Source organism: Sebastes umbrosus, chromosome 11 (genome assembly GCF_015220745.1).
Source record: "Sebastes umbrosus isolate fSebUmb1 chromosome 11, fSebUmb1.pri, whole genome shotgun sequence".
Lineage (NCBI taxonomy): Eukaryota > Metazoa > Chordata > Actinopteri > Perciformes > Sebastidae > Sebastes > Sebastes umbrosus.
The window spans coordinates 13,853,550-13,881,338 of NC_051279.1; the positions used below are offsets into that span (position 1 = coordinate 13,853,550).

Below are 27,789 nucleotides of genomic sequence, written 5' to 3' on the forward strand. Positions count from 1 at the left end.
CTCCGGTGCGGACCACAACAACCGGTCCTAGACCGCTTGCGAGAGGTGGTCTCAGACCGTTTCCAAGCAAACCAAAACGCAGGCTGCCTGTGCAGGCATTTGTTGAGATGGACACAGAATATGAACAAAAACTAACGTTCATAAAGTCATTCACGATAAACTGGAGGAGAAGGGATTCGTGCGCAGTCGATCAGTGCCGAGTCAAAGTGAAAAATACTACAACAGCATAAAAGTCTGTGATTCCCTGAATAGAAGTGGCAGCTCTCCAAATTAAAAATGTAAATCAACTGTTCTGTACAGGCCCCTCAGCAAAAATTATTTATTTATTTTTTATTTATTTTTTTATTTTTAGTCTGCTTTAATTTGTGCTCTGTGAAACCGAACCAGACTAAATAGAAAACGAACCAAAAGTATAAATTTCACTCTGATTCGTACTAGCCAAACGGACTATGGCTTGTGAAAGTGCCTTTAGTCTACTATAATAGAACGTTTAATATCTTTCGATTTTCTGTCGCAAACAAGCAAATAGACAGGGTCATCTTGGGCTTTGGTCGCTTTTGGCTCGTCCCTCACAAGACACATAATGTTGTTACACTTGACCTCAGCGTCTCTCAGACACGGCTACGCTCGGTGGCAGGATGTGCAGAACGATGTGAGGTTTGCCATCCTCAACGAGCCCTTCAAAGGGGAGATGAGCAGAGGCAACTTCCTGGAGATCAAGAACAAGTTTCTGGCCCGCAGGTTCAAGGTGAACTGAGCTCGCTCACTGGTATCACGTTTCCCCTGTGTGTGTGTGTGTCTGTCTGTTTTTCTATATCTCACTGGGCATGTTGTCTTTTTTGTTTCCTGTATAGTTATTGGAGCAGGCGTTGGTGATCGAGGAGCAGTTGCGCAGGGCAGCCTACTTGAACATGACGGAGGACCCGGCCCACCCCTCCATGGCCCTCAACACTCGCTTCAGTGAGGTGGAGTGTCTCGCCGAGTCCCACCAGCACCTCAGCAAGGAGTCCATGTCTGGAAACAAGCCTGCCAATGCAGTTCTGCATAAAGGTAAAACATATGGAAGATCAAAAGAGATATAAAAGGTATAGCTAGGGTTCTCGTGCACCTGGAAAATAAGTATATTGCACAGGCACAACTGCCTTGCAACTCACCAAAACAAACTCACAGATTCATAAAGTCACATTTAGTAGGCTGCACATTATCTACAAGGAGAAGCTGAACATCTGTAGCGAGCGCTAAATAATTGAGCGTTTACATAAGGTCATCCTATGTTCAGATCTTGGCAGGAGAATTGTTTAAAATATTCTGCACTGCAATCTCACAATAATTTAGCTTTAGCTTGCATCACAACAGACTATTGTTTATTCCTGTATGAAGCTTCTGAATAGGAGGAGCTTGTGTTCATGTGTGACAGAGAACAAAGTGTTGGTTGTTGTTGTGATAGCATCAGTAGTAGGGAAAAGGGAGCTATTATGTAAACACAGTTATTTATATGTATATAATTATAGTTGCTAACGTAACCAGAAACAAACGTCATGTGCAGCACTGTGTGAGGCTTCATTGTTTAAACAAGGGTTTCATTACCTCTTCGGGAAATAACCAGTACAACCAGCCAGTAGTCCACCTTTGAGGTTGTAGAGATGATCGCCTGCACAATACAAGGGTTTTAGTTTTTTCGGGCTGCAACTAACTTTTTTCATCATCGATTAATCTGCTGATTATTTTCTCAATTAATGGTTTAGTTATTTAACCTATAAAATGCCCATCATATTATCCCAAAGTCTAAGGTGATGTGTTCAAATGTTCAGTTTTGTACGAGCAATAAAATGGGAAAAAGCAGTAAATCCGCACATTTGAGAAGCCGGAGCCACCAAAAATTACGATTATTCAATTATCAAAATAATACAAGCAGTAGAGGAGGAGAGATACTGCTTGGCTGTAGCGAGTGTAAAAACAATGAGAGAGGCCAATGACAGTCATTGACAGCCTGTTAGCCACGTTAGCTCCCGCAGTTCATATTTCCCGCCTGCTTTATTCAGTACATTTTGCCAGCCGAAATCCAGTCTGACTGCATCTTAACACTAAAACATGGTGATTTTGAATATTTGACGCAAAACTGACTAAAAAACATCAACAGTCCTTCATTTGGATTGTCACGGTGGCGATCATAGCTCATTTACGTGTCGTATTTCCAGTTCTCAAACAGCTCGAGGAACTGTTGAGCGACATGAAGGCTGACGTCACACGTCTCCCGGCAACCATCGCCAGGATACCCCCCGTCGCCGTGCGGCTGCAAATGTCCGAGAGGAACATCCTTAGCCGACTGGCCAGCCGGGCCCCCGAGGTTACCGCTCAGAACCAGTCACAGACCTCACAGCAGATGCAGGTGCCGCGCTGACCAATCACCATTTTACTCTCACTGACTGAGGCTAGTCGCCCTCACCTCACCGCCATGTAGCAGACGTCCTCCCCCTTAACCACCATGTACAGCACAGTCAGGTTAGTCCTCCTCGTTCTGCACCCACAACCCATCTCCGGACTCAGAAGAGCATCAGCTTAACTGCTGGACTTTGATTTGAGAAGACTGCAGATGTAGGATGGGAGCGAATGGAAACAAGTCTTTCTCCTCCACTGGGATTCAGATTTAACTCCTGTAACCTGAGCACTGTCGTTGTGACTGAACTGCGGGGCAGCTCCCACTGACCTGTCCTGTTCTGTCCTTTACAGCAGGGTCAAACATGTGTATGTAACTATAAGTAACATGAAGAAGATAGACTGGAGAAAAAGCAGCATGCTCGGAGTATACTGGTGCTTTGTAGTCATTTTTGGATTATTGAAGATTTCAAGGGATTTTATTGTGTTCATTTTCACCTTTAGAAAATTGTGAAACTTTTTTTTAAAAAAGTCATTAAACTCTAGTCCTCACCTGTATGTGTGTGTGTAGAGAGAGAGTATGTGTTTCCTGTATGTGTGTGTATAAAACAGGGCATATTAATGTGCACCTCTACTGCAGAGTCCCCCTCCCGCCCCCCTGCCGACGCTGAGAGACTGTCACTGTCACTTTTCTATCAGTCACTCAGATCGGTTACCTCTTCTTGCGTCCTTGCCCTCCATCCCAAACCTCCACCCCTCTCGTCAGGTGACCAGATCCAGGATCAGCTCTCTGTGCTCATACCACCCAACCAGCACCTCGACATTCCTAAACTGCGCCACAGATTTGCTCCCTGGAAACTCTCCCGTGTTTTTTCCCGAAATACGGACATGCAATAGCTCCACAGCTTTTAGGTGATGGTTTGGAGAACGATTAATTTAATTTCTTACTGTATATTGTTATGTTGTTTTACATTATTGAATATAATTATTATGGTTACCACCTTGTTGTTTTTATCATCGCTGTTTGTTTTTATGAACTACAATAAAAAGTCAACAGTTTTTCAAGGTTTTTGTCAATTTTTGAGGAATTCTGATTGAATGTATTTTTAGCCACATTAGCAGCATAGCTCTGGGGACGGCAATATCAGCCTGTCGCTCCTCCACTTTGATCCAGACTGAATATCTCAACAAATATTGGATCGATTGTCATGAAATTTGGTACAGACCGCTAGAGGATGAATCCTACTGACTTTTCCTCTAGTGCCACCATGAGGTGATCATTTGTTTTGAGTGAAATGTCATAAAATTATTGAATGGATTGCCATGAAATTCGGTGCACACGTTCGTGTTCCCCTCAGGATGAATTGTAATCACTTTGGTGATAAAGTAACTTTTCATCTAGTGTCATCAGGTCAAAATCTCAATTTGTTCAACACTTTTATTTAATATTTAATAATAATAATTGAATCAATAACTGCAAAACTAACTACAATCCCATCATTCTCAGCTGTGCTTTGTGTTTGGTGCAAATTAGCAAATGTTAGCATGTCACATTGTCATTGTGACCGTGTAAGCATGCTGACATAAGCATTTAGCTCAAAACACCACTGTACCTAAGAGCAGCCTCACAGAGCCGCTGGCAGGGCTGCAGACTTCACTCTTAAGTAGTAAAGTGTATTAGGTGCCATACAGTCTAATTTACCTGCTGCATAAAGCTTTACTCTGAAAGAGCCTGTCGTGCAATGCATTATGGGTGAAATAGGACATTTCACAGAAGAGGAAAAATGGTGGCTGCAACACCAACAAGGACAGGACATCTGGAAAATAATGTTCAGAAACAATTCAAGAATATGGTACAAAAATCCCAAATCGTTATGGATAAACAGTTGAAATAGTTAGCTAAAATTAGTTAAAAGTAATGGTAAACAGGTGAAATAGTTAACTAAAAGTAATGGAGCTAAAAGTGCACCTATGCTGTTTTTAGCCATTTTCTCTTGTCATGGCATGCTGTATGTTTGTCATACTGTACTGTATCTGTGCTGTTTGTGTCGCTTGTGTGGACTGTGTCTATATACTCTTGCTACTGCTTCTTGGCCAGGTCATCATTGTAAATGAGAATTGGTTCTCAATTGATTTTACCTGGTTAAATAAAGGTCAAATAAAATAAAATAATGGATAATAGTTGAAATAGTTAACTAAAAGTAATGGAGCTAAAAGTAATGGATAACAACTGAAATAGTTGGTAGAGCGGGCGCCCATGTAACAAGGCTCAGTCCTGACCGCGGTGGCTCGGGTTCGAATCCGGCCTGTGGCCCTTTCCGCATCCACTCTCTCTCTCCCCCCTTTCCAAGACTCTATCCACTGTCTTGTCAATAAAGAAATGCTAAAAAATGCCCATCCCCCCAAAAAAAAGAAATAGTTAACTAAAGTAATGGAGCTAAAAGTAATGAATAATAGTTGAAATAGTGAACTAAGTGACCTAACAGATTGTTGCATTAACACCAACGCTTTCACCTCATGGCTTTTAGAGTTTGCAAATCTTCCCAACTCAAATTATGTCAGTCTTAATATTTATGCAACAGTCATTCTTAATTAGACTAATATAACAGTCTAAGACCAGTCTAAGGCTATAGTCTTAAAGCCTTAAGTTCATGCAACTATTCCCAGTTTCGGAAAGTATAACTGTTCAAACAAAACAAATGATGAGCGTAAAGATCATGGCATACTTTGCATGCAACCTCGAAAGACGAGCTGGAATTTACATGGAGGCAAATGTTGATTTGCAGGAGAGATGGAAAAGCAGGAGGGCCTTGGTCGTGAGAGGAAGAGCAGGGGAACAAAGGGACAGGAACAGGCACATTTTCTCCTGTAGATAGTTGGGTAATTAAGAAAATTGGAGTAAATTACAGGGCGGGAGGATTGGCTGGGCTGGTAATGACGCCTGATATCTTATCGTGAGAGAGAGTTGGAGGGTAAACCCGAGCATGGCTGGGTACAAGTGAACACAGAGAGTAAGTAACCTGTAACCTGGACTGTCCATGTAACACGACTCTCTCTGTGAGTTTTACTGTGTTTGGAAGGAGAGACACACTGAACATCATCATAGACAACAAAACAAAGAAGAGACTTGATTCAACCCATCACTTCCTGTTGCAGAAGAGCCCAGACTGACAGTGAGTCCATACTGTAAGAGACCCTACGATGCCTTTTACGTGAGTGTCTTGTATTTTTTTTTTCTGTATTTGCTAATAAGGTAAAAACTTCCTGTGAAATGTATTTCAGTTGAACTTAATTTGCACTAACTTAAGTGAAGAAGATTTTGCTCATGTGTCCCTTGATTGTCTATTGGTATGTGCGTTTTGATACAGTACAGATATATATCTATCTTTATACAGTATATCTATAGATGCAGGTTAAATATTTCCAGATGTTTTCTATCATCAAAATAAAATCAAGTCTATAAGGAGTGGGTGATATGAATACAATTTTCATTCACAGTATTTTATATTATGATATTGCTATATATCATTAAACATTACAATTTCTGGGGGGGAAAATAAACAAAATGGGAATGTTCAAATCCAATAATGCCATAAAACAGTCCATAAAACAGTCCATCTGCATTGACTGCAACATTGCTCACAATGGCTTAATACACCCAGAAATCAGTGTTGTACTGTAGTACTTGAGATCGGTTTTGGTCTCCACGCCAGTCTCAAGACCGCTTTCTGAAGGTCTCGGTCTTGTCTCGGAATCAACTGCATTTTTACTCGGTCTCAGACAAAGACTCAGGATTTTACCAGTCAAGACCACAACTGCAGAGATATCACTAAACTGCCTGTGCATTGTCTGATTTATTTGTTATCATGTGATTACTCAAAGAAAAAAAAGGAAAATTCCCACACATAAAATTCACCTCTGCCTTTTGATTATTTTATCACAACATTTCTCATGGTACACACACACACACACACACACACACACACGTATAGTATAGTGGTTTGCATGTTCCATATTTTATCATGTGTCATGCAATGTGGGACTCTCACTGGTCTGGTCTGGTCTGGTCTTGGTCAGGTCTTGGTCTTGACTTGGTCTCAACCCCTCAAGGTCTTGGTCCCGATACTCTCTTTTCTTGGTCATGACTTTTTACTTTTATGACGCTTTAGGTGGTTTTGACTACAACACTGCCAGAAATATGTAAGCCAGCTGTACATTGTCCCGCTTATTACATGGTTACCTACTTAAGAAATCAATAATTTGACACAAAAACAATCTGCCAGAGTCGAAGATTATAACTGTGTTCATAGCAACGGTGTATTATACATAGCAACGGTCTGCTATAAAGAAATAACAGACTGTAGAACGCCGTGATTGACCAATCAGAATCAAGTATTCAACAAAGCCGTGTAAAATGAAAGGGATAACTACCATGGTGGAAAGATTTCTGATGGTAGACAAATTCTAATTGTCTCACGGTTATATTGCTGAACCTTAAACATGCCAAACTGTGCTCAAAACAACATTTAGGAGAAGAGCAACCCAGGTGCCAGAAAATAGTGAAAAATGGCTCTCACAATTTCCGAGAGTCCAAGTGTTGTCCTCAAATTGCTGATATTTAATTTAGATAGATATCAAAACGGAGAGAAGCAGCAAATCCTCACATTCAAGAAGCAGGAAGCCGTGAACGTGAGGATTAATTTACTAATTTTTGTCAGCAGTATTAATATTATTTTAATATTTTCGAGGTTTAGACCATGAAGTGGACGTAGTCACCGTGACGTCACCCATTGGTTGGTGGACTGCCAATTTGAAGCCTTGAGTTCTTCTTTGCCATCTTGGTTTTTTGCAACCAGAAGTGACATAAGAGGGTGGAGCTAAGTACAAGCAAATGCTGAATAAGACATTTTTAGGCGACCAGAAAAGGTTATAATGAACTTTCATGAACTGAAAACACAGTGTGAAAGGGTTAAAGTTGTAAGACGAAACGAGGGATACCTTTATGGTCTATTTTACTCTAAATGGGACCATAATTTGTGGTTAGCACTGCCGCGTCACAACAAGTGGGTTGAGGGTTCAAACCAGGCTTAGGGCCCTTCTGTGTGGAGTTTGCATGTTCTCCCCATGTTAGCGTGGGTTATCTTCGGGTTCTCCGGCTTCCTCCCACAGTCCCGAGACATGCAGATTAGGTTAATAGTGGACTCTACATCATTTACAGTTAATTCCTCTCAACAAACACAATTTGAATCATTGCATAAAACAGTCTGATACGTTGCGACACTCAAAAAAAGCCAAATCTACGAAACATCTTTGATGTCACTCTGAGGCTGTGTGTGTGTGTGTGTGTGTGTGTCGTTTGCCACATTGCTAAGTTCGTCCTGCAGTCTGAGAAGTGACGCTTCTGTCGTGTCAGAAAGGGAACAGAAGAAAAGCAGTTTCAACTGTTGAACATGTGAATCTGTGAGCAGGATAATGCAAACTGCAATAGCTTGGCGTTAACCACGGCAAACGACACCTGCAGTGCTGTGTGTGTGTGTGTGTGTGTGTGTGTTTGTGGTGGGGTGGAGCTACAGTACTCTCTATATATTGTAGGTTCTCTTAGGTTTTTGCTCTTTGCTCAAACACAGTGTTGTTGTGAGCTTTACGTGTTTTTGTTCTGCTTTTTCTTGCATATTTGCACCAACACTGAAAATAACATAGTTTATTGTCTAATGAGGAAACTGGGAAAAGATTTGACATTTTGTAGTTTCCATAAATTCATATATGCCCTTTGAAACCTCTTGTAGGTCAATATGATTTGCAAGTGAAATGTTGATTGTCCGTGTTTGTTCCACAGGTTGTAAAATGTTACTTCATGTGTTTTGTGGCATTTTATTAAACAAACCTCCCTTAATGGTTCAGTGGATTTGTGTTGCATTATGGGTAAACTAGTATCTCTTGCAAGCCTCTACATGCTTCTTGTGATATCAAAGGCTTTTCAGATTTTCTGCTTCATGCCACTCGGTAGTTTTGGAGTTAATGCCTCAGTAGTCTGATAATGAAACGGGTTCACAGTTGCAAATGGTTTACCAGCTGAGAGCAGCTCATACACACATATAGAGGGGGGAAGGTTGAACAGCAAATAAGGAAGTGTTCTGTCACTTTGACCTTTATGTGTAACACACACAAACACACTCTCATACACACCTGGAAGTTAAGAACAAACAGATAACAGTGGTAGCAGGCAGGTGGGCAGGCAGAGGGGAAACGCTTTGCAAATGTCTGACTGAGAGACAAAGAGTGGGCTTTTTCACAAGGCACAACAAGCTCAAACTTCATATTTTGTGGATTCATTTTACTCCTGTAACAAAGGTGGAATTACTGGACAGGCACTCTCGTTGATGATTCACCAATGAGATGATATGGAACAGTTTGTCATTTTCGCGTTCTTCGTGGAGTGATGGAGCGTTGGAGAGCAAGTTTCCAGAGTTTAAACCTACTTTGCTGTTAAATATGATGAGTTTTTGTTTTGGTCGTCTATAAAAACCCCCCTAAAAAAAAGCGTCTCTATCTGTTGGAGGAATTCCGGCCTGTCAGCTATTTTGGTTCCTGTCTTGCTTTCACTATTTTGTGAAAGGAGATGTAAAAAGGAAGGAAGGGGAGAGCGAGAGAGAGAACGACATAGAGAGGAGGGGAGAGAGACGTATACAGTCTGGGCGTCTCGGCAAGCGTCAGTTGTTTTCAGAGGTCGCTGAGAAGAGTAAGTGTTTACCTGCTTTCCTATTGGGATGGAGACGGGTTGGATAGGGAGAGGATTGGGTGGAGGGAAGCGTAGAAGGGGAGGAGGAGGAGAGTCCGGGTAGTTTGAGGGTTGTTTTGTGAATGTGGTGCGATGCATAGAGATAGAGTTGATAGTTTTGATATTAGTTTCAAGTGTCAGAGAGTGTAAGTGTGTTAAAGAGCAAACGTGGGTTATCTTCTGTTTAGTGTGCTGCTGTAAAGTGAGGAAGTATTGAGGAACTGGGTGTTCCTTTATAGAATTAGAGATAAACTGTGCTGCTGCTTGTGAGTCTGCACATGTGCAGGTACAAGTGACTCTCACCAATCACTCTCCTTCTCTTTGGTTCCAGAAGAAGCGAAGAGACAACATGGTTCGGTGAGTCAAACCCCCCGCTGGACAACATAATGCTCCGTTAGTCGACTCCGGTTGTGTCTCTGTGTTTTGTGCAAGGCGTGATGACAACTTCTCTGTTTCCATTCCTCCTTCTCTTTCTTTCCCCAGCTGTCGACTTGTCCTGCTGCTCTGTTCCTCTATCATGTGATTTGTGATGCGTTCAGTGTATGTTTGCGTAAAAAGAAATGTGTCATAAAGGATGTTTTAGTTCAGTAGTTGAGTAAGAAACACTTTTGCGTATCCTCAACATTCAAGCCCTTTAAAGGTTCTTCACAAGGTTCCCCTTTAACCTCGAGTTGATGGGTCTTTCCTTCTGTGACTGTGTTGTTCACATCTTCTCTATTAACCCATTTGTTGTATTAAATCTCTCTTTTGGCGACCCAAAGCTGGAGGGGAAGCGCAAACACAATCTAATTGTGCACACACACTTAAAAGTTGTATTCAGTGACGTTTCAAGCTTTATATTTTACGTAATAACACTGAAATTGTGTCGAAAAATTTTAAATTATTTAACAACTAAGCTTGAAAGCAGCAGTCTAAGTTTCAGGAAAGAAAGAAATATTAAAAAAATTTAACATTTTGCTGATATTTTTTGTATTTGTGGCTCCTTCGAAAGTCGAACCAGACTTTAAAAAACAGGTCTTTAGGGTTTTTTCCTGTGTTAGCTAAGAGGCCGTGAGCCGATCTTGACCACAATAGACTTTTTCCACCCTCAGCGGGCTCCAGGAAATAGTAGATATTTGGTCTAAACTGATGCAATCATGTTACATTGAGTAACTGAAGTCCACGGTGTTGCTGAAAGGGCTTTCAAGCCGGAGCGTTACTGGATTTTTTGGGTGATATTAGTAGATGTACAGTATGTTATTGTGGTATTCTTTTCTGAAATGCGTGTCTTAATTGGGCCAGTTGTAAAGGTGCTGATAATGGTGGTAATATATTGGTTAATTAAAAGATTGAAAGTGAATTACATAAAGTTTCTTCCGGTCTATGTAGTCAGAGCTGTGTTTGCTACAGAATGAGGACAATAAAGAAATCACTATAGTTTTTATAATGAGAAATAAAGACTGTAAAACTGGACTGGGAATGAAACAATTTGTTTCAATCAATCAGCTATGTTATCAATTAATAGTTTCATATAAAAAACGTAAAAGAAAAAATGAATGACAAACGCTCATCACAAGTTACCAGTCACCATGGTGATGTGATAATTCATAGGTTTTCAATGAAATCTGGAAAAAGGAAAGGAAATCTTTACGTTTACAAGACTTTAACCAGCAAATAATTGGTAAAATTATAAGAATTGTAGAAGAATAACGGGTTAATCATTTTATAACTAGACAAGACTGTGCTGAGACCGGCCTCTCCTGCAGTGGAGATTTATGAATAAATTACTAGTACTATTAGATTTCTATAAAAAGACTGAATTTGTTTGTACATTTATTTTATATTTTGTCTATAAAATAACTTTGTACTCATTATGTTCCAGTACACTCTGAGGAAATAATACTGGGTGTGTATGTGTGTGTGTGTGTATAAAGGCGTATGTGTTTATATTTATCAGATATAGGTCTTATTTCTGTGTGTACTGGGTGCAGTTATATAATAATGAGTGTATTTTTACGTTGTGTACGTGTGTGTTGATGCAGGTGGTTCCACAGAGACATCTCAGGCCTGCAGGCCGAGGAAGCGCTGAAGAGTCGAGGCATTCATGGCAGCTTTTTGGCTCGACCCAGCAAGAAAAACGTAGGAGATTTCTCCCTGTCTGTCAGGTAATAAAGTCTGCAAAAACACCCCACTTTTCAATTTATCCACATGAGGAGAAAGAAATCGTACTTTCCTTTCCTCTAAAATTGTGCTGTAAGCTCTCCTACGTGGCTCTTCCACTTAACAAACCTTAAAGAACATAAAAAACAAGGAATTGTTTTAATATAGAAGCTGATAGCTTGCCGCAGCACATGGATGTTTCAGCTCAGGAGACACTGGACTCCTACATTTATGGCTTTTGTATTTTCTTCCTAAATTCATCTGCCGCTTTAAACTTCACTGTTAATTACAAAACTATGAAGTGCAAGACATGCGGATATTCTTACTCTGTGTAGACGGAAATCAAACTTTCCACTGCACTTTGTGGTTTCCATATTTATAAATGTGTCAGTACAGATAAATGTTGATTATTTTTTATTTATCCAGCTTTAGTTTGGTTGGTTGTTATTCACAATATGAAAAACTCAAGTGGAATTAAAATGCTTACAAATAATTAAAATCTTTTTGTGCCAATTCAATGGGCATTACTTAAAAATACTGAAAATATAATTATAACAGAATAAAGATAAAGCTCACTACTAAAAAATAACACCACATCAAATCAGTCGCGTCAAATACAGTTAAATGCGATAAATGAAATAACTTGGTACACAGTGAGTAGCTCTAAATCAACATCCTGAGACCTTTGCTCATTTGATTTGACTGATGACACGTTTTCATGTTTGTTCAGGAGGTTTAATTGATACTAGTTATATATTGATCACAGTTCTGCAGTCTGTAGTTCAAACAGGTACAAGATTAAATCTGTAAATGTGCTGCGTCTGTACTGATGCAGTTATGTTAAACGGAGTAACTTGAGTCTTTCGAGCCAGAGATATTTGGGTTATAGATAAGTTAGATGTACAGTATAATGTGATCATTGTTTTTCCTGTGATAATATTTCTATTAAGGGCTTTAGGGCTTTGGTAACTCTTGAATATACTATAAATATAATATACAATACTTGAATATATGAGATCAGTAAGTTACCGATCACCGTGCAGCATTCTGTCGTTGTAAGAAGTAAAAGTTACAAATTAAATTGTAAATTTTTCTGAATAATTGACCCCAACAGTGAAAATACTCACCCTCCACTCCCACCATTTTTGTGTGCAATATAGCAAACATCTCCTATCACAATGTATATATAATATATCACGATATAGCATGTTTTCTGGTAATTCAATAAATAAATTGTCAATATGAAATAACCACATGGTAAAGCCATTTCTGTATACTCCTGTGTGAATTGAATACTTGACAAATGAAACCTATATTATTTTCTCACTTTAAGACCTGGAGTGCCAAATGAACATAACAGTTTTAAGTGTAATTATAGGGGGAAAATAAATAAATAAAGGCCTATAGCCCATATCACAATAGAAACAATATAGAAACATTTATATGATTTATATCGTCATCGTTTTTCTGCTTTCATGCTTTTCACTTTTTGAGAAGTTTTTCTTGTTTTCTTCTTCACATGAGTTCCTTCTGGCGTCTCAGAGACAAACGCGTCAGGTGGACTGGAAACTTTAGACTGCATGAATGTGATGTGTATGTCATGCTGACATTGGCTTTGATATTTCTCCAAATTGTGTTTTTTCCCAAAACTACATACATTAAAACTCAGATTCCTGGCCTAAATAGTTAGAGAAAACTGCAGTCTTTGCATAATGATAGACAACACAGATACTGAGATAGAGATGCTCTCTTTACTGTCATCAGAAAGTTTTTTGTTTTGGCGTGACCTGACTGTTTTATCTCCTCAGGGTGGGCGAGCTGGTGACCCACATTCGGATCCAAAACACAGGGGACTACTATGACCTGTATGGCGGGGAGAAGTTTGCCACCCTGTCAGAGCTGGTGGAGTATTACACGGCTGAGAACGGCATCCTGCAGGACAAGGACGGCACCGTCATCGATCTCAAATACCCCCTCAACTGCTCCGACCCCACCACAGAGAGGTCTGTGCACTCTTACTCTTCACTGTTGAACCCCCTCTCGGTTAATGTGGCCCACACTCTCCGGCTTCTCTGAGCTGCCTCCACCTACACTCTCGTGTTAAGCGTAATAGGGTTTGGTTCGGTGGTTAAGTCAACTATAGTCAACTATGACGAGCATTATTTCCTCTAACAGTTGTTTATTTGCTGGGGATAATAAGTGTCATTTGTAGGTTTGATATTCCATGGGGTTTACATATTTTCCTCTTGGGCGAAGGTGTTTTACTCAAAGCCTTTGAAGCTTTTGAATAATACATTTTGATGTACTAGCATCTTTGTCAGAATGTGAGTCAGTGAAAATAACACCCACACTCCAGACAAAAAGAGCCCACATCTGTCGAGACTTCATTCCTACATCTGCCTCGCTGCTGCAGCTAATGGATTATATAGATGATTAGGGTCGACGTTATCAGAGGTGGGAAGTTTTGCTCCGCTGCATTACAGATGGAAATATTTATATAATTCAAGTTTTTTTTTAATTGAAGATCCCCTCTAACCATGTTTAGAGACATATACATATACTCTGTATTGAATGACAATTAGTGTTTAATTACCTTTAAATTACATCTTCTCCTTTTCCCTCATTGACAAATCCAAAATCTCTGAATATGCAAATGTTCAAAAGGTCAAACACCCAAGTGAAGTAACTAAGCTTTTTTGAGTGGAGAGGGGCTTTAACTTTTAAAGACTATAATGCAACACACACATAAAAAAGAACAAATAACAGAACAATCACATAAAACTAGAAAATACTGATAAAGTTAGACCAACTAATAAACAGAAACAAATTAAATGCAACATGAATATGACAGAAATGGAGCAGCAAGTTTTCAATGAAAAATAGTAAGAATTAGGACTGGGCGATATGGACAAATCAAATATCACAATATTTTTGACAAATACCTCACTATCGATATTACGACGATGTTGTAGAGCTGAGTATTGCTGCTTTTAAAGCATTTTTACACAATAACAGTTTTGATAAATAATCATCAGTAATGTGGATATAATGACTAAGTGGGTAAAAGCAAATAATGGAACAGCTGGAACAGTCTGGTAAGTTCAGAAAATTACATCACTTTACTGTGATGCAGCCTTTAAAACCAGAAAAAACCAAACTCATGCAATATAACGATATCCAAAATCTAAGACGATATGTAGTCTCATATCAGGATATTGATATTATATCAATATATTGCCCAAACCTACCAGGTATATTATCTTCCTATTATGTTTCCTTCTTTATGTAAATTTAAAAATGACGATCAATGATTTAAAGGCTTTGTCTGACTCATCTAATGCTGGAGAACAATCCATGAAGTGACAGCAAACCTGCTAATGCAATCTATTCTATTATAATTTATTTTATTCTGTTCTAATCATATTTGGTTATAACCGGTGATCAGAGAGACCTGTTTCATTATAAGCACGGATGGGGAGATTGGTTGGAAATGGTTTATGAAACCACTTGCCAAAACTTTAGGTTAGAAAAGAGCATCTCCACATTAAATAATGCACCTGCCTCATTTTTACACTTGCAACAGTCCTATCAGTCCCATTTTTCCTCAGAGGGGAATAGTTTAATGAAATGCATTTTCTGAATCTGTCGGCTGTAGTTGCTGGTTGCATTGCAGATTAAGATTTTACATTCAACGTTAGATAAACTAATGAAAAATGTCCTTTTGTTGGGAAGACTATTGTATCTCTGTTATATTAAACTTTACAGGAACAGCCATGACACTGTTTAAAGAGTTTTAGAAAACTGTTTCAACAGTATAGATGATCATTTTATACATCAAATGTTCTGGATTCATTACAATTCCCAGAAGTGAGTATAAACAGCTTTTAAGATAAAATAAGATAATCCTTTATTAGGCCCACAGCGGGAAAATTAGCAGTATTACAGCAGCAAAGGGGACAGTGCAAACACCAAGAGACATCAGTAAAAAAAAAGAAGATGTAATAAATAAGTAAACAGTAAAACGCAAAATATATAAAAAAGATATAATAGTAAAAATATAGTAATAGACAGACTGAATTAATTTTTACTCAACATGCGCATAGAGTTACTGACATTAACTATTCTTCACAATCTACTTATTAATTAAGACTTTAATTTTACCTAAAAGTATGCTTTTGAATACAGGACTTGTACTTGCAACGGTGCATATTCCTGTTGTGTCATTGCTACTTTATTAACTGTTATTTCTTTATTTCATTAGCTGTGACTTGCAAGCATCTCTGTTTGCTAAATATAGCTTGTAGATGATTTTACAGATATTTTCTAACGTCTGTGTTTGCATGCAGAGCCGACCACATCAAAGACTCCTCCAGGCTGCTTCCGTCAATAAGATAAAATGTCTTTTTAGTTTGTCAAATGCTCGTAAAAAAAAAAATATTAGTGTTTTTTCTTCTGCACGTTGCACATTTGACTTCCATATCTTTTTCTGCTGAAGGTGGAGTTTGATTATTGATGGAGTTTTTGTCCCAGAAACATTGTGCAACTGTTGGCTGCTTAATGTAGGTTAATGTCCAACTAGTAGAAACTCATAGTGTTGCACTCCTTTTATGAGTCAAGGAGGACACTACTTTCTATCTGGTGTGTGTTTGTGTGTGTGCATGTGTGTGTGACTGTGTACTTCACCCGAGCTGGAAGCGCTACCCTCTGGCCCCCCTCGTCCTTCTCTCTCTGTCAGTTGTCTAACTTCCCTTTTGTTGCTGCGGTTGGAAACTTTAAGTTTTGACACTTTTGAAAGCAATGGCCAGACCCTACGTGTCTTCCTCTATTGCACACTCCATCATGTTGTTGCTCACTCGCTGTCTTCCTCATCTCACCCAATCTCTCACTCTCATCTCGAAGCACGATTACACACCTCAGCAGGTTACCGTTCATGTTTGATTCCATGTATCTGGCGGCTTATCTCTTCTCAGAAAAGAGGATAAATATGGTCAAGCATTAATCACGATTATAGGTGGAACAAACATGGCTGACATGATTGCATGTTAGTCTGGCATGTGCATGGTTAAATTGTTTGTTAAACTGCTCTTTAGCTTCTGCAAAACTGCACGGACTACGGACTTTTTTTTGCTGCAGGTGCTTCATGCAATCTGCTGTAATTGAAAAACAGCAGGTGTAGGTTTAATTTCTATAAAAGCATACACTGTGATTTGACAAGTAAGTAAATCAAAAGACATAAATCATTAAAAGCATGTGCAAAAAGGCATAAAGAGAGCACCGGGGGGAGGGGTGGAGTGTGTACGAGGTGGTGGTGGTGCAGGCTATAAATACTTTGTCCTCTTCAGCCACGAAATCTGTCATCAGAAATTTTCCGACCGCAAAGCAGGAAGTTTAGAAGAAGAAATCGAGAACAGTACCTAAAATTAAGTCACAACCCAAAACAGCAGACGGTGCCTTCACAAATTCACACATACTCCACAAACACACACACACACACGCACACACACACATACAGAGTTTGGTAGTGGACATAAATATGACCTGCCCGTAACAGCAACAGCTGTACATGCTGTTTTTAACTAAACACCCAATGCACCTGATTCTGCTGCGGCTTTCTATTTCTACTCACTGTATAGTGAGAGCAACAGTTTAGTGTACCACATCAGTGAGCGTCTGACAACCGCTTTAGCCTTGAATAGAATTATACATGTAATTCACAGTCGCAGCGCTAACGGTGCTCGGCTCACATACAGTAAGTAGGAGGCAGTTATAAAAAAAGAGGATGTTTTGTTTATGTTTTTTTTAGTTGCTGTGTGCAAAATGTCAACGTTAAATTCATCATCTCATGAAATGCATTTAAAGAGGACCTAGTATGCTTTTGTGCTTTCTCCTTTAGTGTGTTATATAGTTTATTTGTGCATGTAAAAGGTCTGCAAAGTCCACACCAAAGGGAGTTACTCTCCCCCACAGAAACACTGCTCCTGAACTGCCTGAAACACCTCGCTTGAAGTCCCGCCTTTTCTTCCGTAACGTGTCGATGTCACTAAGTAATACATTTGCATAATACCCACCTAGTAGCTAGTTTGGCACGTCCTCAAACAAAGCTAGTTAGAGCAGAGTCAAAGAGTTTGACCAATCACAAAAACAGAGCGTTTCAGACAGAGGGTGAAATGAGGTGCTGCAGCACAGCCAATATGAGAAAAATAAAGTGTTTTTTTTAACATTAAAGCATTTAAACATGTTCTAGTAGAAACCCAAAATACAAGTATGCACATGAAAATGAGCATAAAAGATCCTCTTTAACCGTCACTATCTGCAGGAGACGGAAGATGTCTTTTTGCAGGTCGCAGCTGAACCATCACCACAGTGGTGGAAAAAGTACTCCGATTTTGTACTTAAGTAAAAGTAGAAATACCAATACTACATTTCAGTAAAAGTCTTGAGTTCAAAATGTTACTTAAGTAAAAGTTCAAAAGTTTATCAGCAAAATGTAATTAAAGATTAGACTATAGATTAGTAGTATTGTATTGCATCATATCATGTAATCTGATCATTTAAAAAGTAACTATTAGTGTCAAGTAAATGTAGTGGAGTAAAAAGTCCAATATTTACATCTGAGATGTAGTGAAGTAGAAGTAGAAAGTAGCATAATGTATGTCAAAATTGAACTTGAGTAAATGTACTTTGTTACATTTCATCCCTGCCACAAACAAACCTGAATATCTTTATAAATGTGTGTACACAATGTTAACCGTCAGTGCCTTTGTGTCTCAGGTGGTACCACGGTCACCTGTCTGGGCCCAATGCTGAGAAGCTGCTCTGTACGCGAGACGAGCCGGGGACCTTCCTGGTCAGAGAGTCGCTGTCCAAACCTGGAGACTTTGTTCTGTCGGTTCTGACGGACGAGAGGGGCAAAACTGGAGGAAAGAGAGTCTCCCACATCAAGATTATGTGTCAGGTGGGCTTTCGTCCTAGTGTGTGTGTGTGTGTGTGTTCGTTTCAGTGCTTGACCGTGTGTGTGTGGCATCCAAGATAATGGGTGCATGAAACTGGTTTTTGGTCAGTCTCGTGCTTTGAATACACAGACTTAGGAGTCCCTGAAACAGATTCACATCATGTAAAGATACTGAGGGGTATTCCCACAGTTGTGTAGTGCACTTTGAAATAAGTCTCATTTCCCCCTATGTTAGGCAATAAAAAACTGTTGCTCATATTTCCACTCTGCTATTGTTCATAAATGCCAGGCACAGTTTTACTTCAGATGTTGAGAAAAGACTGTAACCTGGTGTTTATTTATACACTCACTGTAAACAGCTGCTTGTGATGTTCACACAGCAACGGTTCACACCGCCATCCGTCCTCTCAGACTCATTTTCATAGATTGTGTCTTTCCGTCATCATCAGGGCTTTTGCATTTTATTTTTAGCGGCGGTTCACCTCATATAGAAAACATCATTCAGCCTCATTTAAATGGAAGCCGCTGTTTTTGTGCTCCGCTGGGGCGCAAAAGATTAATGTGAGATTAGTGGAAGGGTCACAAAGGCCTTTTCATGAGCACGTGGCAAAGATTAGGTCAGTTTCCTGACTGACGCCTAAAGAGTCTGTTAACTGTTGCTGGTGCCAGTGAATACATCAGTGTACATGCATTCATTCATTCAAGGAAATTAATTTTATGGCCAGTAAAATTGTGTCACTTATTTGATTAATGTGTTGAAAAGCAGTAAATCTTTGTCACAAAAAGAGCTATTATATTCTTTTTTTAAATTATTCTATTAATTTCATTTTGATTAAAGAACATGTACAAATGATTGTGCTAATACACTTGTTTATCCTCTTTTATAAAAGTACTATTGTTTTCATTTTGAGCATGATTGCTTCTCTTTTGAAACTTTATTCTTTATTTTTACACCAGACAATTCAGCAGAACCTCTCGGTGTTTAGCCAGACTGATATGTTGTATATGTTTCTGTGTGTGTATTCAGAATTACAGGTATACAGTGGGAGGTTCAGACATGTTCGACACACTGACAGACCTGGTGGAGAACTACAAACGCAAAGGCATCGAGGAGATCTCTGGGAACTGGGTGCATCTCAAACAGGTGAACTGGGCTGTTTTATCTTTGTACCACAAATTCAACAAAGTGGACGTCGGTGAGCTGTGAAAAAACAGAAACAGAGTTGTGGGAATTATTTTTAAAGATGAGCAGCACAGCCCACAGATAGGAAATATTACTCACGATGTGTATCGCGTTCATTGGCTTGTCTTTTTCTTTCATCTCTATTATAAGATTTTTCCTCTCTCCCTCTCTTTCTGTCCTCTGCAGCCATATTACTCCACCAGAGTGAATGCAGCAGATATCGACAACAGAGTGAAACAGCTGGATCAGACCACAGGGCAGCAGCAGGAGGGCGAGGGCGAGGGCGAGGGAGGGAAGAGCAAGGCCGGCTTCTGGGAAGAGTTTGATGTAAGATTTGACCTGACCTCAGTTATGTTCACAGTTACTGTTACCGTGATGCTTTTATCTGTGGTTTAAGAACCACAGGGTTGTCCTAAAGTGGGAAGAAGTAAATTATACAACAGGCGTCTTATTTCAAATTGACTTAATCTGAAGACTTGCTTCCTGACTGTGGGCCGAACTAGAGGGATTATACTACCATCTTGTGGCGGTGGAGTACACTAACTACTCTATGTCCAAATGCCATATTTGATAATAACTCACAGCAGGATTTGAGTATGTAGTGCACTGAAAGAGTGACCATATTAATTTTACTTACAATATCCACCAACACTAAAATCACACTTGACTTCTGAGTGAAAGGAAATGGAAAAGCAACTTTAAAAGGTTAATTTAACTCAAATAAATTGCAGGTGGTGGCGACTAGGGCTGCAACTGATGATTATTTCCTCAATCGTTTGGGTTCACAATGTCCCAGAGCCCATGGTGACATCTTCAAATAGCTAATTTTATCCTACAATTTGTCCAAAATCCAAAGATATTCAGCTACGGATATAACACACATGAGAGAAAAGCAACAAATCCTCACAATCAGGAAGCCGGAACTGCATTTTTGCTTTAAAAAATGACTTGAACGATTAATTGATTATTGAAACAGCTGTCGTTTAATTTTCTGTCCATCAACTAACCGATTAATTGACTGATTGTCTCACCTCTCGTGGGGGACACAGCTCCAGTTTCTCTGTATTGGTAGTTGCAAAGTCACAGTTTGACATATTTTAATGGAACACTGTAAAATATGTTACTTACTTGTATACTAACAGCTAAGGCTATCCTCGACCAAAGAAATTCTTAGTCGACTGATGGCTTGCCCTCATTAAAAAAAATTCAAATTTCAACAGATGATGAAAATGTGAGAGACCCCAAACATAACGACATGTTATCTTCAATTTAACAGTTTTGTTTCTATAGTGTGGTGAGCAACAGAAACAGAAATCTCACAAAATCACTCGCAAACGTGACTATAGTGTAAACAAACATGACAGATGATTCGTGGGAAGAATTAGTGATGTTAGTTTTTGCACTACTGCGTGCTGAAAATTCACAAAGAAAAAAAGGAAAATATATGGATGAAGTCAAGGAGACATAAATAAAATAAACACTTGTGTTGTTGTCAGTTGGTCCTCCATTCCTGAGGTCTATCTTACTACTACTTTATGCTTCGCGTTTTGCATTAGCAGCGGCCATGGTTGTTGTCCATCCTTCTTCAGTCAGCTTGGTTTCCAAGTGGCTATTGTTCTTTCACACGTGACGGGGTCATCAGCTGTCCTCTGGGTTCCCCACCCGCAACCAGATATCCGACCACAAATATTGAACATTTTTAATATTTGAAATCGGTGCGGCCAGGACAGACTTCCAAGCCGATCGGGGGATGTAAAAAACACTCTTAACATACCACAAGAATATCTGGAAGGATAATCGGGGCTTTGCTGACCATCGTCGGGAGGAGGGAATCGGGCCCAAAATCGGCCAGATTCTCACCTAGTGTGCGCCCGGCATAACACTCATACGATTTCGTTGACTAATCGATTAGTTGATTTAATCGTCAGATCTGTAAAACTGAGTTTCTCCACAAAGAATCACAGAAATTTTAGTTGACCAAAACAACCCATAAGTTGACTAATCAACTTAGAGGGGGCTGCCCTACTCACATCAAAAACTGTACGCTGTCATAATTAGTATATAACACATGCTGTTTAATATTAGTGTGTAGTATGAATTTGGGACACAGAAAGTATCTCACAGTCGTCTCTCTCTCCCAACAGGCTCTTCAAAAGCTTCAGGCAAAGGTGAAAAAGAGCAGAGAGGAGGGCCAGAGGCCTGAAAATAAGAGCAAAAACAGATACAAGAATATCCTTCCCTGTGAGTTTTTAATCCTCTCAGTATCATTATTTAATTTTTAATGAACCAAGTCTTATGACACATTTTGACAGTACTGACATTAACCACATGTTCTTGTCCACTTGTCCTCACAAGTCGATGACACCAGGGTCATCCTGCAGGACACTGATCCTGATGTTGTGGGTTCAGATTACATCAACGGCAACTACGTCAGAGTAAGTCTCCAAAGTCTCTGGCCTCGTAGTAACACAAAATGACAAATACACAATATAGAAAACTGTCAGATATTCTCTTTTCATTAGTCTTTAAGGTTAATGTTTGTTTATTGAGAAGCATTCACTGTGTGTTTTGTAGAACAACCTGTGGGAGTCTGGAGATCAGAAAGTTTACATCGCCTGCCAGGGGTGCTTAGCAACAACTATCAACGATTTCTGGCAGATGGTTTGGCAGGAGAACACGAGGGTGATCGTCATGACAACAAGAGAGGTCGAGAAAGGCCGGGTCAGTATCAAAACAAGAAGCACGAAAGCAGATTTGGACTTTAAGTGTGTTTTTTTTCCTTTTTGAAATTACTGAAAGCATGAAAAAAGTAATTGAGTTTTGTAAACATATTAAAATACACAAAGCAACATAAATATGACCGATACACTAAAAACGCTATACTTTTAAGGGCGAGAGTTTCCAATTCAGTGGTCAAATAAACATTAAAAATACGCAAAATATTCTAAATAATTAGGAAGACAAACATAAACAAAAAAAAAAAAAGCAGCACAGATTTTTCATGCAGATAAAGTTAGTATTTATTTAATTTATTCTTCATTTTTGTGCAGAATAAATGTGTGCCATACTGGCCCGACCTTCAGACTTCCAAGGAGCTGGGTCCGTACCTGGTGACCAACAATTCAGAGAGGGAAGCTGCTGATTACAAAATCCGAGTTTTGGAGATCGCTCCTGTGGACAAGGTAACCTCCAAACACCAGCCTCTGACCTCACTGCACTCACTCATTGCTGTGTATGTGATATGTTAAAGCGTTTACCAGGACTCTGATTTTATTATTGTAATAATGTTTTTTTTCTCTCTTTCCCAGCCAAAACTTTCTCGTACTATCTGGCACTACCAGTACATGAGCTGGCCTGACCATGGCGTCCCTCAGGAGCCAGGTGGCGTCCTCAGTTTCCTCAGTCAAGTGAACTCTAAACAGGCTGACTTTCCTGATGCTGGACCCATGGTCATCCACTGCAGGTACGAGACAGCTGGAGAGCCAAAAGCATCATTGAACTGAATTACAGTATATTGACTATACGGCCCTAGAGCTGAACGCACCAGCGATAGCAGATGTTTACTGTGCCGTAGCTATTGTTGAGATGTTGTTACTGGGTGCATGAAACCTGCATCAAAGCTAGAAGCAGAATCAAACTGTGGAGGAGTGTGATTCCTTAGAGCTTTGATTGCAATATTAAGACTGCAACTAAGGATTATTTTTAAAAAAAAATTAAGTTCAAGTTGTTTTATATTAAGGCTGCACCTAATGATTACTTAAAAAAAAATTAAGTTAAAGTTTTAATATTAAGACCGCAACTAATGACTATTATTATTATTTCTTTTTTTTAAGTTAAAGTTTTTTATATTAAGACTGCAACTAAGGATTATTTAAAAATAAAATGAAGTTTAAATTTTTAAATTAAGACTGCAACTAATATTTATATATTTAATTTTTTTTAAGTTCAAGTTTTTATATTAAGACTGCAACTAATATTTATATATATATTTTTTTTCAGTTTGAGTTTTTATATTAAGACTGCAAATAATGATTATTTTCACCAATTCATTTGTCAAAACAAAGATTAATCATTTAGCCTCTGAAATGTCGGAAAAAAGTTGCAAAGTATCAACCCGTTGTGCTCAGATCATGAAAATAATGAATGATTAGGGATATTACGTATTTAAAGAGCATTTTTACTTCACAAAAAAACAACAACCTAAACAATGATTTCTATTATAATTTGTTTTGATTCATTTTTTTTTTTTTTTCGCTAGAAACATCTGGCGGGCCAAACCGAACCTTATGTCAGGCCAATTTTGGCCTGCGGGCTCCACTTTGGGCAGCCCTGATCTAAACAATTAATTGATTATCACAATCACTGTCATTTAATTTTTCTGTCGATCAACTGATTAATATTTTTTTTTGGCACTGTGCAGTACCCCCTAATCTAAACAGTTAAAATGATCAGTTTGCGAGACTTGATGATGCATTTGGACATGTGAAGGTTTGCCAGGACTTGACAATGTGTTTCCCAGATGGAGATTTGTCAAAGGGCGGGTCACACCGCGTGTCAGGGAAGTCGTAAATCCTACAACTTTAAATGTGTGAACTACATCTGGAAGACATCTGTGCTGGTGTAAAGTTGTGAAAAACGTCACAGCACCAAGTTTACCAAGCTCAGCTTTCATAACTGTAAATTAGGTGATAAAACTTAGAGGTTTAAGATTAAAATGATTATATTTCCAGGATTAAGATTAGTAGTAGCTGAACAAAAGTTTATCCTCGTGTAATTCTCCCCGTGTGACGTGATGGATACTGAAGCCGCTTGTGCTTTTTTAAAACTTGTTGTTTAAATGATTATATGACTCATGTGTAAGTATTTTGGTATGTAAGCATGCTCACAAAGCTGCACCGCAGTAATAAGATGTCCCATACTTTCCCTTAACACAACTGTTCCCAATACTCCTGACATGTGACATGTATTAGCATGCTAGAATGCTAAACTAAGATGGTGAACATTACATCTGCTAAACACCAGCTCTAGCATTGCCATGTTAGCATGCTATTGTTAGGATTTAGCCATTGACAACATATAAGAAGTGGACGTAGTCACCGTGATGTCACCCATTGGTTCATAGACTACGGTTTTGAAGCCTCGAGTTCGGCATTTTGGCCGTCGCCATCTTGGTTATTTGCAACCAGAAGTGACACAAGATGGTGGAAGCTAAGTTTAACCGAACACTGAATAAGAAGTTTTCAGGCGACATTTTAATAATAAAATGTTATTATTAACTTTAATGAACTGAAAACACACTGTGAAAGGGTTAAAGTTGTAAGACGAAAACACGGACAACTCTCAGACTGGACAACGCCGTGGTAGCGACCTGTCAATCAAGGTAGCTACGCCCTAAAGCATCCCCTACTTTATGGTCTATTTGACTCTAAATGGGACCATAATTTATTAAATGAACATCATGCTGTATTGAAGAAGACTTGAAACTAGCGATTGAGACCATAAATTCATGTTTACAATGTTTACTGAGGTAATAAATCAAGTGAGAAGTAGGCTCATTTTCTCATAAACTTCTATACAATCAGACTTCTTTGCAACCAGAGGAGTCGCCCCATGCTGGCTGTTAGAAAGAATGCAAGCCAGCTAGCATGGCTGCAGACTTTTAGTTTTGTTAGTAGAAGTAATGATGATTCAGTCTTGTTTGATTGATGGAAGATATACTGTATTAACCTTGTTTCTTCTTTGACTCCGTGCAGTGCTGGAATTGGTCGAACAGGCACGATCGTGGTGATCGACATGATCCTCGAGACCATTGACACTATAGGTAAAAACTTATTTTTTAAAGAGATCAGTTCTTAAGTATTAAGTAAAAAAATAAAAAAAATAAAAAAATACAAAGTTTATTTTCCTTGTTTATACTGCATCCATCCAATGTTTCATGTCTCACTCTGTAGGTCTGGACGTTGATCTTGACGTCCCGAAATACATCCAGATGGTGCGAGAGCAGCGCTCTGGCATGGTGCAGACAGAGGCCCAGTACAAGTTCATCTATCTGTCTGTATCTGAGTACATACAGACCACCAAGGCCAAGGACTGTGCCTTCATGGTGAGCAACAGGGGCAGAAAATCTGGAGAGAAGACGAAAGGAATTTCTTTTCTTGTGGCCAAAATATAGATGATTACAGGGAAAACGTTTCAGAGAAGAAAACAGAGACATGTGTGTCAACAGGCCTTTGCACTTTTGGCTGCTGATTTGAACACCACAGCCGACTAATTCAATGCCAGCAGAATGATATGTTATCACAGAGTGGCTTGTGAAAGATGAACGTTGACCCAGAGACAGAAAACAATCAACCACATAGACAAAAACAGTCGCATGACCTCTCTCCGTGTTTGAGTAATCCTCAAGTCATATCTGAAATGTCTCTGTTTCTCTCTTCCCCCAGGAAACTGAGACAGAGTATGGAAATCTGCAACTCAAACACCCACCAGCGAGCAGGAAGGTCTCAAAGTGAGTGTGTGTGTGTGTGTGTGTGTGTGTGTGTGTGTGTGTGTGTGTGTGTGTGTGTGTTTTTTATCCTGGGGACTACATTGCAAAGAATTATTAATTTGAGCCTTAAAATGTTATTTTCCTTATAAAAAAATAAGCACTGTTTGTTGTCTAGTTTTAACCACTAGAATACTGGCAATAAAGACAAGCCACGCAGCTGGAAGATTAACCCTTGCGTAAAATCTGATTAATGTGTGACCTATAGAGCCTTTTCCACAGTGTATTAAAGGCTTATTTCTATGCATCAACATTCATGAGGTGCTTTGCATTGACCATCTATGGCTGAATGTGGGTGTGTAGAAGGCGGGATATGAGGCTGAACCACGTGTGGACATTTCCAAGTTGATTTTATAAAAGGAAATTGCGCACTGGAAGGTGTATGCAAGGTTTTATAAATCAGAATATGTTTTGGATACGTACATTTCCTCATTTGTACATACGCAAATTAGTGTGGATTCTATACGCAATATTTTATAAATGGGACGCCTGGTGGCTTTGTTTTTATCGCTTGCATCCAACTGTCCAGGCTAGGTGGGCATCAGCTAGGCAATCTGATTGTCTTCCAGTAAGAGCTATAGTGACACCTCTGGCATAGAGGAGGAAATTAATTATTTCTCTATTGGCATTAAAGCAGTAAACCTCCAGTGAATCAGCGTTGCACTTCAATAAAGATGAATGACTCACAAGAAAGGGATTTTAAAAAAAGACATATCCTGACTTTAAAGCTGTGTTGACACTATGAGCGACACAGCAACAGGCTACAAGTCATTGTCAATGGAAGCTGGTGACATGAAGCTACAAACTGACACCTCACACTCGCTGCGTGACGAGTAAACTTCCGTGAACTTGATGTGTAAAAACGGTGGCATGCCCCTTTAATGGACGACAGAAGTAAACAAGATGATAGCTATGAGTTTTTTTGTGACCTCTGAGCCTGGACAGCACTACGAACTGAGTAATGTTCTAATTAACCAATTAGAGAAGAAATAAAACAGCACACAACACTGAACAATTCAGCCCCGAACACCGTAAACTTTGACCCACTTGGAGCTCTGAATAGTTGGCCGCCAGCTTTGAGTGATTTGATTCATGGTTGGTTGGTCCGTTTAAATCGCTCTCATGCAGCAGCCCCGTTCATTAACCTCTCCAGCGTCACTCCTAACAAAGCTGTGTCGAATCAATGTTAGCTGGTATATAAAAATATACCGGATGAATCTGAAGAAATCCCTACTCAGCTCTTTCTTTTATTATTTACAGGAACAAGGAGGATGTTTACGAGAATCTGTCAAAAGGAAAGAAAGATTCGAAGAAGCCAAAGGCAGACAAGAAAAGTGGCTCCGTGAGGAAAAGATAGAAGAACGTTTTTATCAAAGTATGTCATGTTGTTATATTTATGCAGGCAGTCTTTCGTTAAAGAATTTGTATTTTAGTGGAGACAAAATAAAATGAATGTGTGAAATTAGAGACAAGATAACCAGTTGACATCAGATGTGTCACGTGAATTCTTGGTTGAAGCGTTTGTTGAGAATAAAGTCATTTTGTAATTGTCTTTTTTAAAATGTCATTTATTTGAACAAAGACACCATACAGTAATACTTGTGGGATGCTTCAGTATTTCGGATGGAAGCTACTTTGTTTTATCAGCTCTTTAGCAGTCGGGTTTTAGCAGCAGATGTAAACATTTCATCACTTTAAGTTGATGAAATGTTTTTTTCAGTCCTCTATCTTAATATATTTTAGATTTAGATGCAAATGAATGAACAGAAGTGCATCAAGGGCAGGAGATGAACATAAATGTGTTTATAATTTAGTAT

At 39.2% G+C, this 27,789-nt stretch overlaps 2 protein-coding genes across 8 annotated transcripts in view; both read left to right on the plus strand.

Moving 5' to 3' along the window:
* chd4b (chromodomain helicase DNA binding protein 4b) overlaps positions 1 to 3,435 on the plus strand; it is a 28,311-nt gene extending 24,876 nt beyond the window's left edge. For 3 of the 4 annotated variants that reach the window (XM_037784723.1, XM_037784721.1, XM_037784722.1), the window contains 3 exons: positions 616 to 748; positions 855 to 1,050; positions 2,199 to 3,435. In XM_037784723.1, coding sequence (XP_037640651.1) covers positions 616 to 748; positions 855 to 1,050; positions 2,199 to 2,401 — 532 coding nt within the window. In that variant the 3' untranslated portion in view covers positions 2,402 to 3,435. The remainder of the gene's footprint in view (positions 1 to 615; positions 749 to 854; positions 1,051 to 2,198) is intronic. The other variant, XM_037784720.1, reaches the window with a different exon arrangement.
* A 1,952-nt stretch (positions 3,436 to 5,387) lies between these two features.
* Positions 5,388 to 27,524, plus strand: ptpn6 (protein tyrosine phosphatase non-receptor type 6). 4 transcript variants are annotated; one of them, XM_037784218.1, is made up of 16 exons: positions 8,626 to 9,115; positions 9,489 to 9,511; positions 11,176 to 11,298; positions 13,102 to 13,296; positions 18,065 to 18,248; positions 19,273 to 19,389; positions 19,615 to 19,755; positions 21,573 to 21,669; positions 21,784 to 21,863; positions 22,003 to 22,149; positions 22,479 to 22,610; positions 22,737 to 22,891; positions 25,182 to 25,249; positions 25,380 to 25,531; positions 25,872 to 25,936; positions 27,233 to 27,524. In XM_037784218.1, exons 2-16 carry the CDS (start codon positions 9,504 to 9,506, stop codon positions 27,327 to 27,329), a joined length of 1,761 nt encoding a protein of 586 aa, XP_037640146.1. In that variant the 5' UTR covers positions 8,626 to 9,115; positions 9,489 to 9,503; the 3' UTR covers positions 27,330 to 27,524. The 4 variants fall into 4 exon arrangements, with proteins under 4 accessions (XP_037640147.1, XP_037640144.1, XP_037640146.1 ...); XM_037784217.1 differs by having other exon boundaries at positions 8,627 to 9,115; positions 9,486 to 9,511; XM_037784219.1 differs by lacking the exons at positions 8,626 to 9,115; positions 9,489 to 9,511 and adding an exon at positions 5,388 to 5,588 and having other exon boundaries at positions 25,872 to 25,940.
* Positions 27,525 to 27,789: the final 265 nt, after the last annotated feature.

Excerpts from the sequence above, each read along its gene's own strand:
- ptpn6 (XM_037784216.1), top strand. Across the intron at positions 13,297-18,064 it reads TCCGACCCCACCACAGAGAG|GTGGTACCACGGTCACCTGT; the intron begins GTCTGTGCACTC and ends TTTGTGTCTCAG. Across the intron at positions 21,670-21,783 it reads ATACAAGAATATCCTTCCCT|TCGATGACACCAGGGTCATC; the intron begins GTGAGTTTTTAA and ends TGTCCTCACAAG.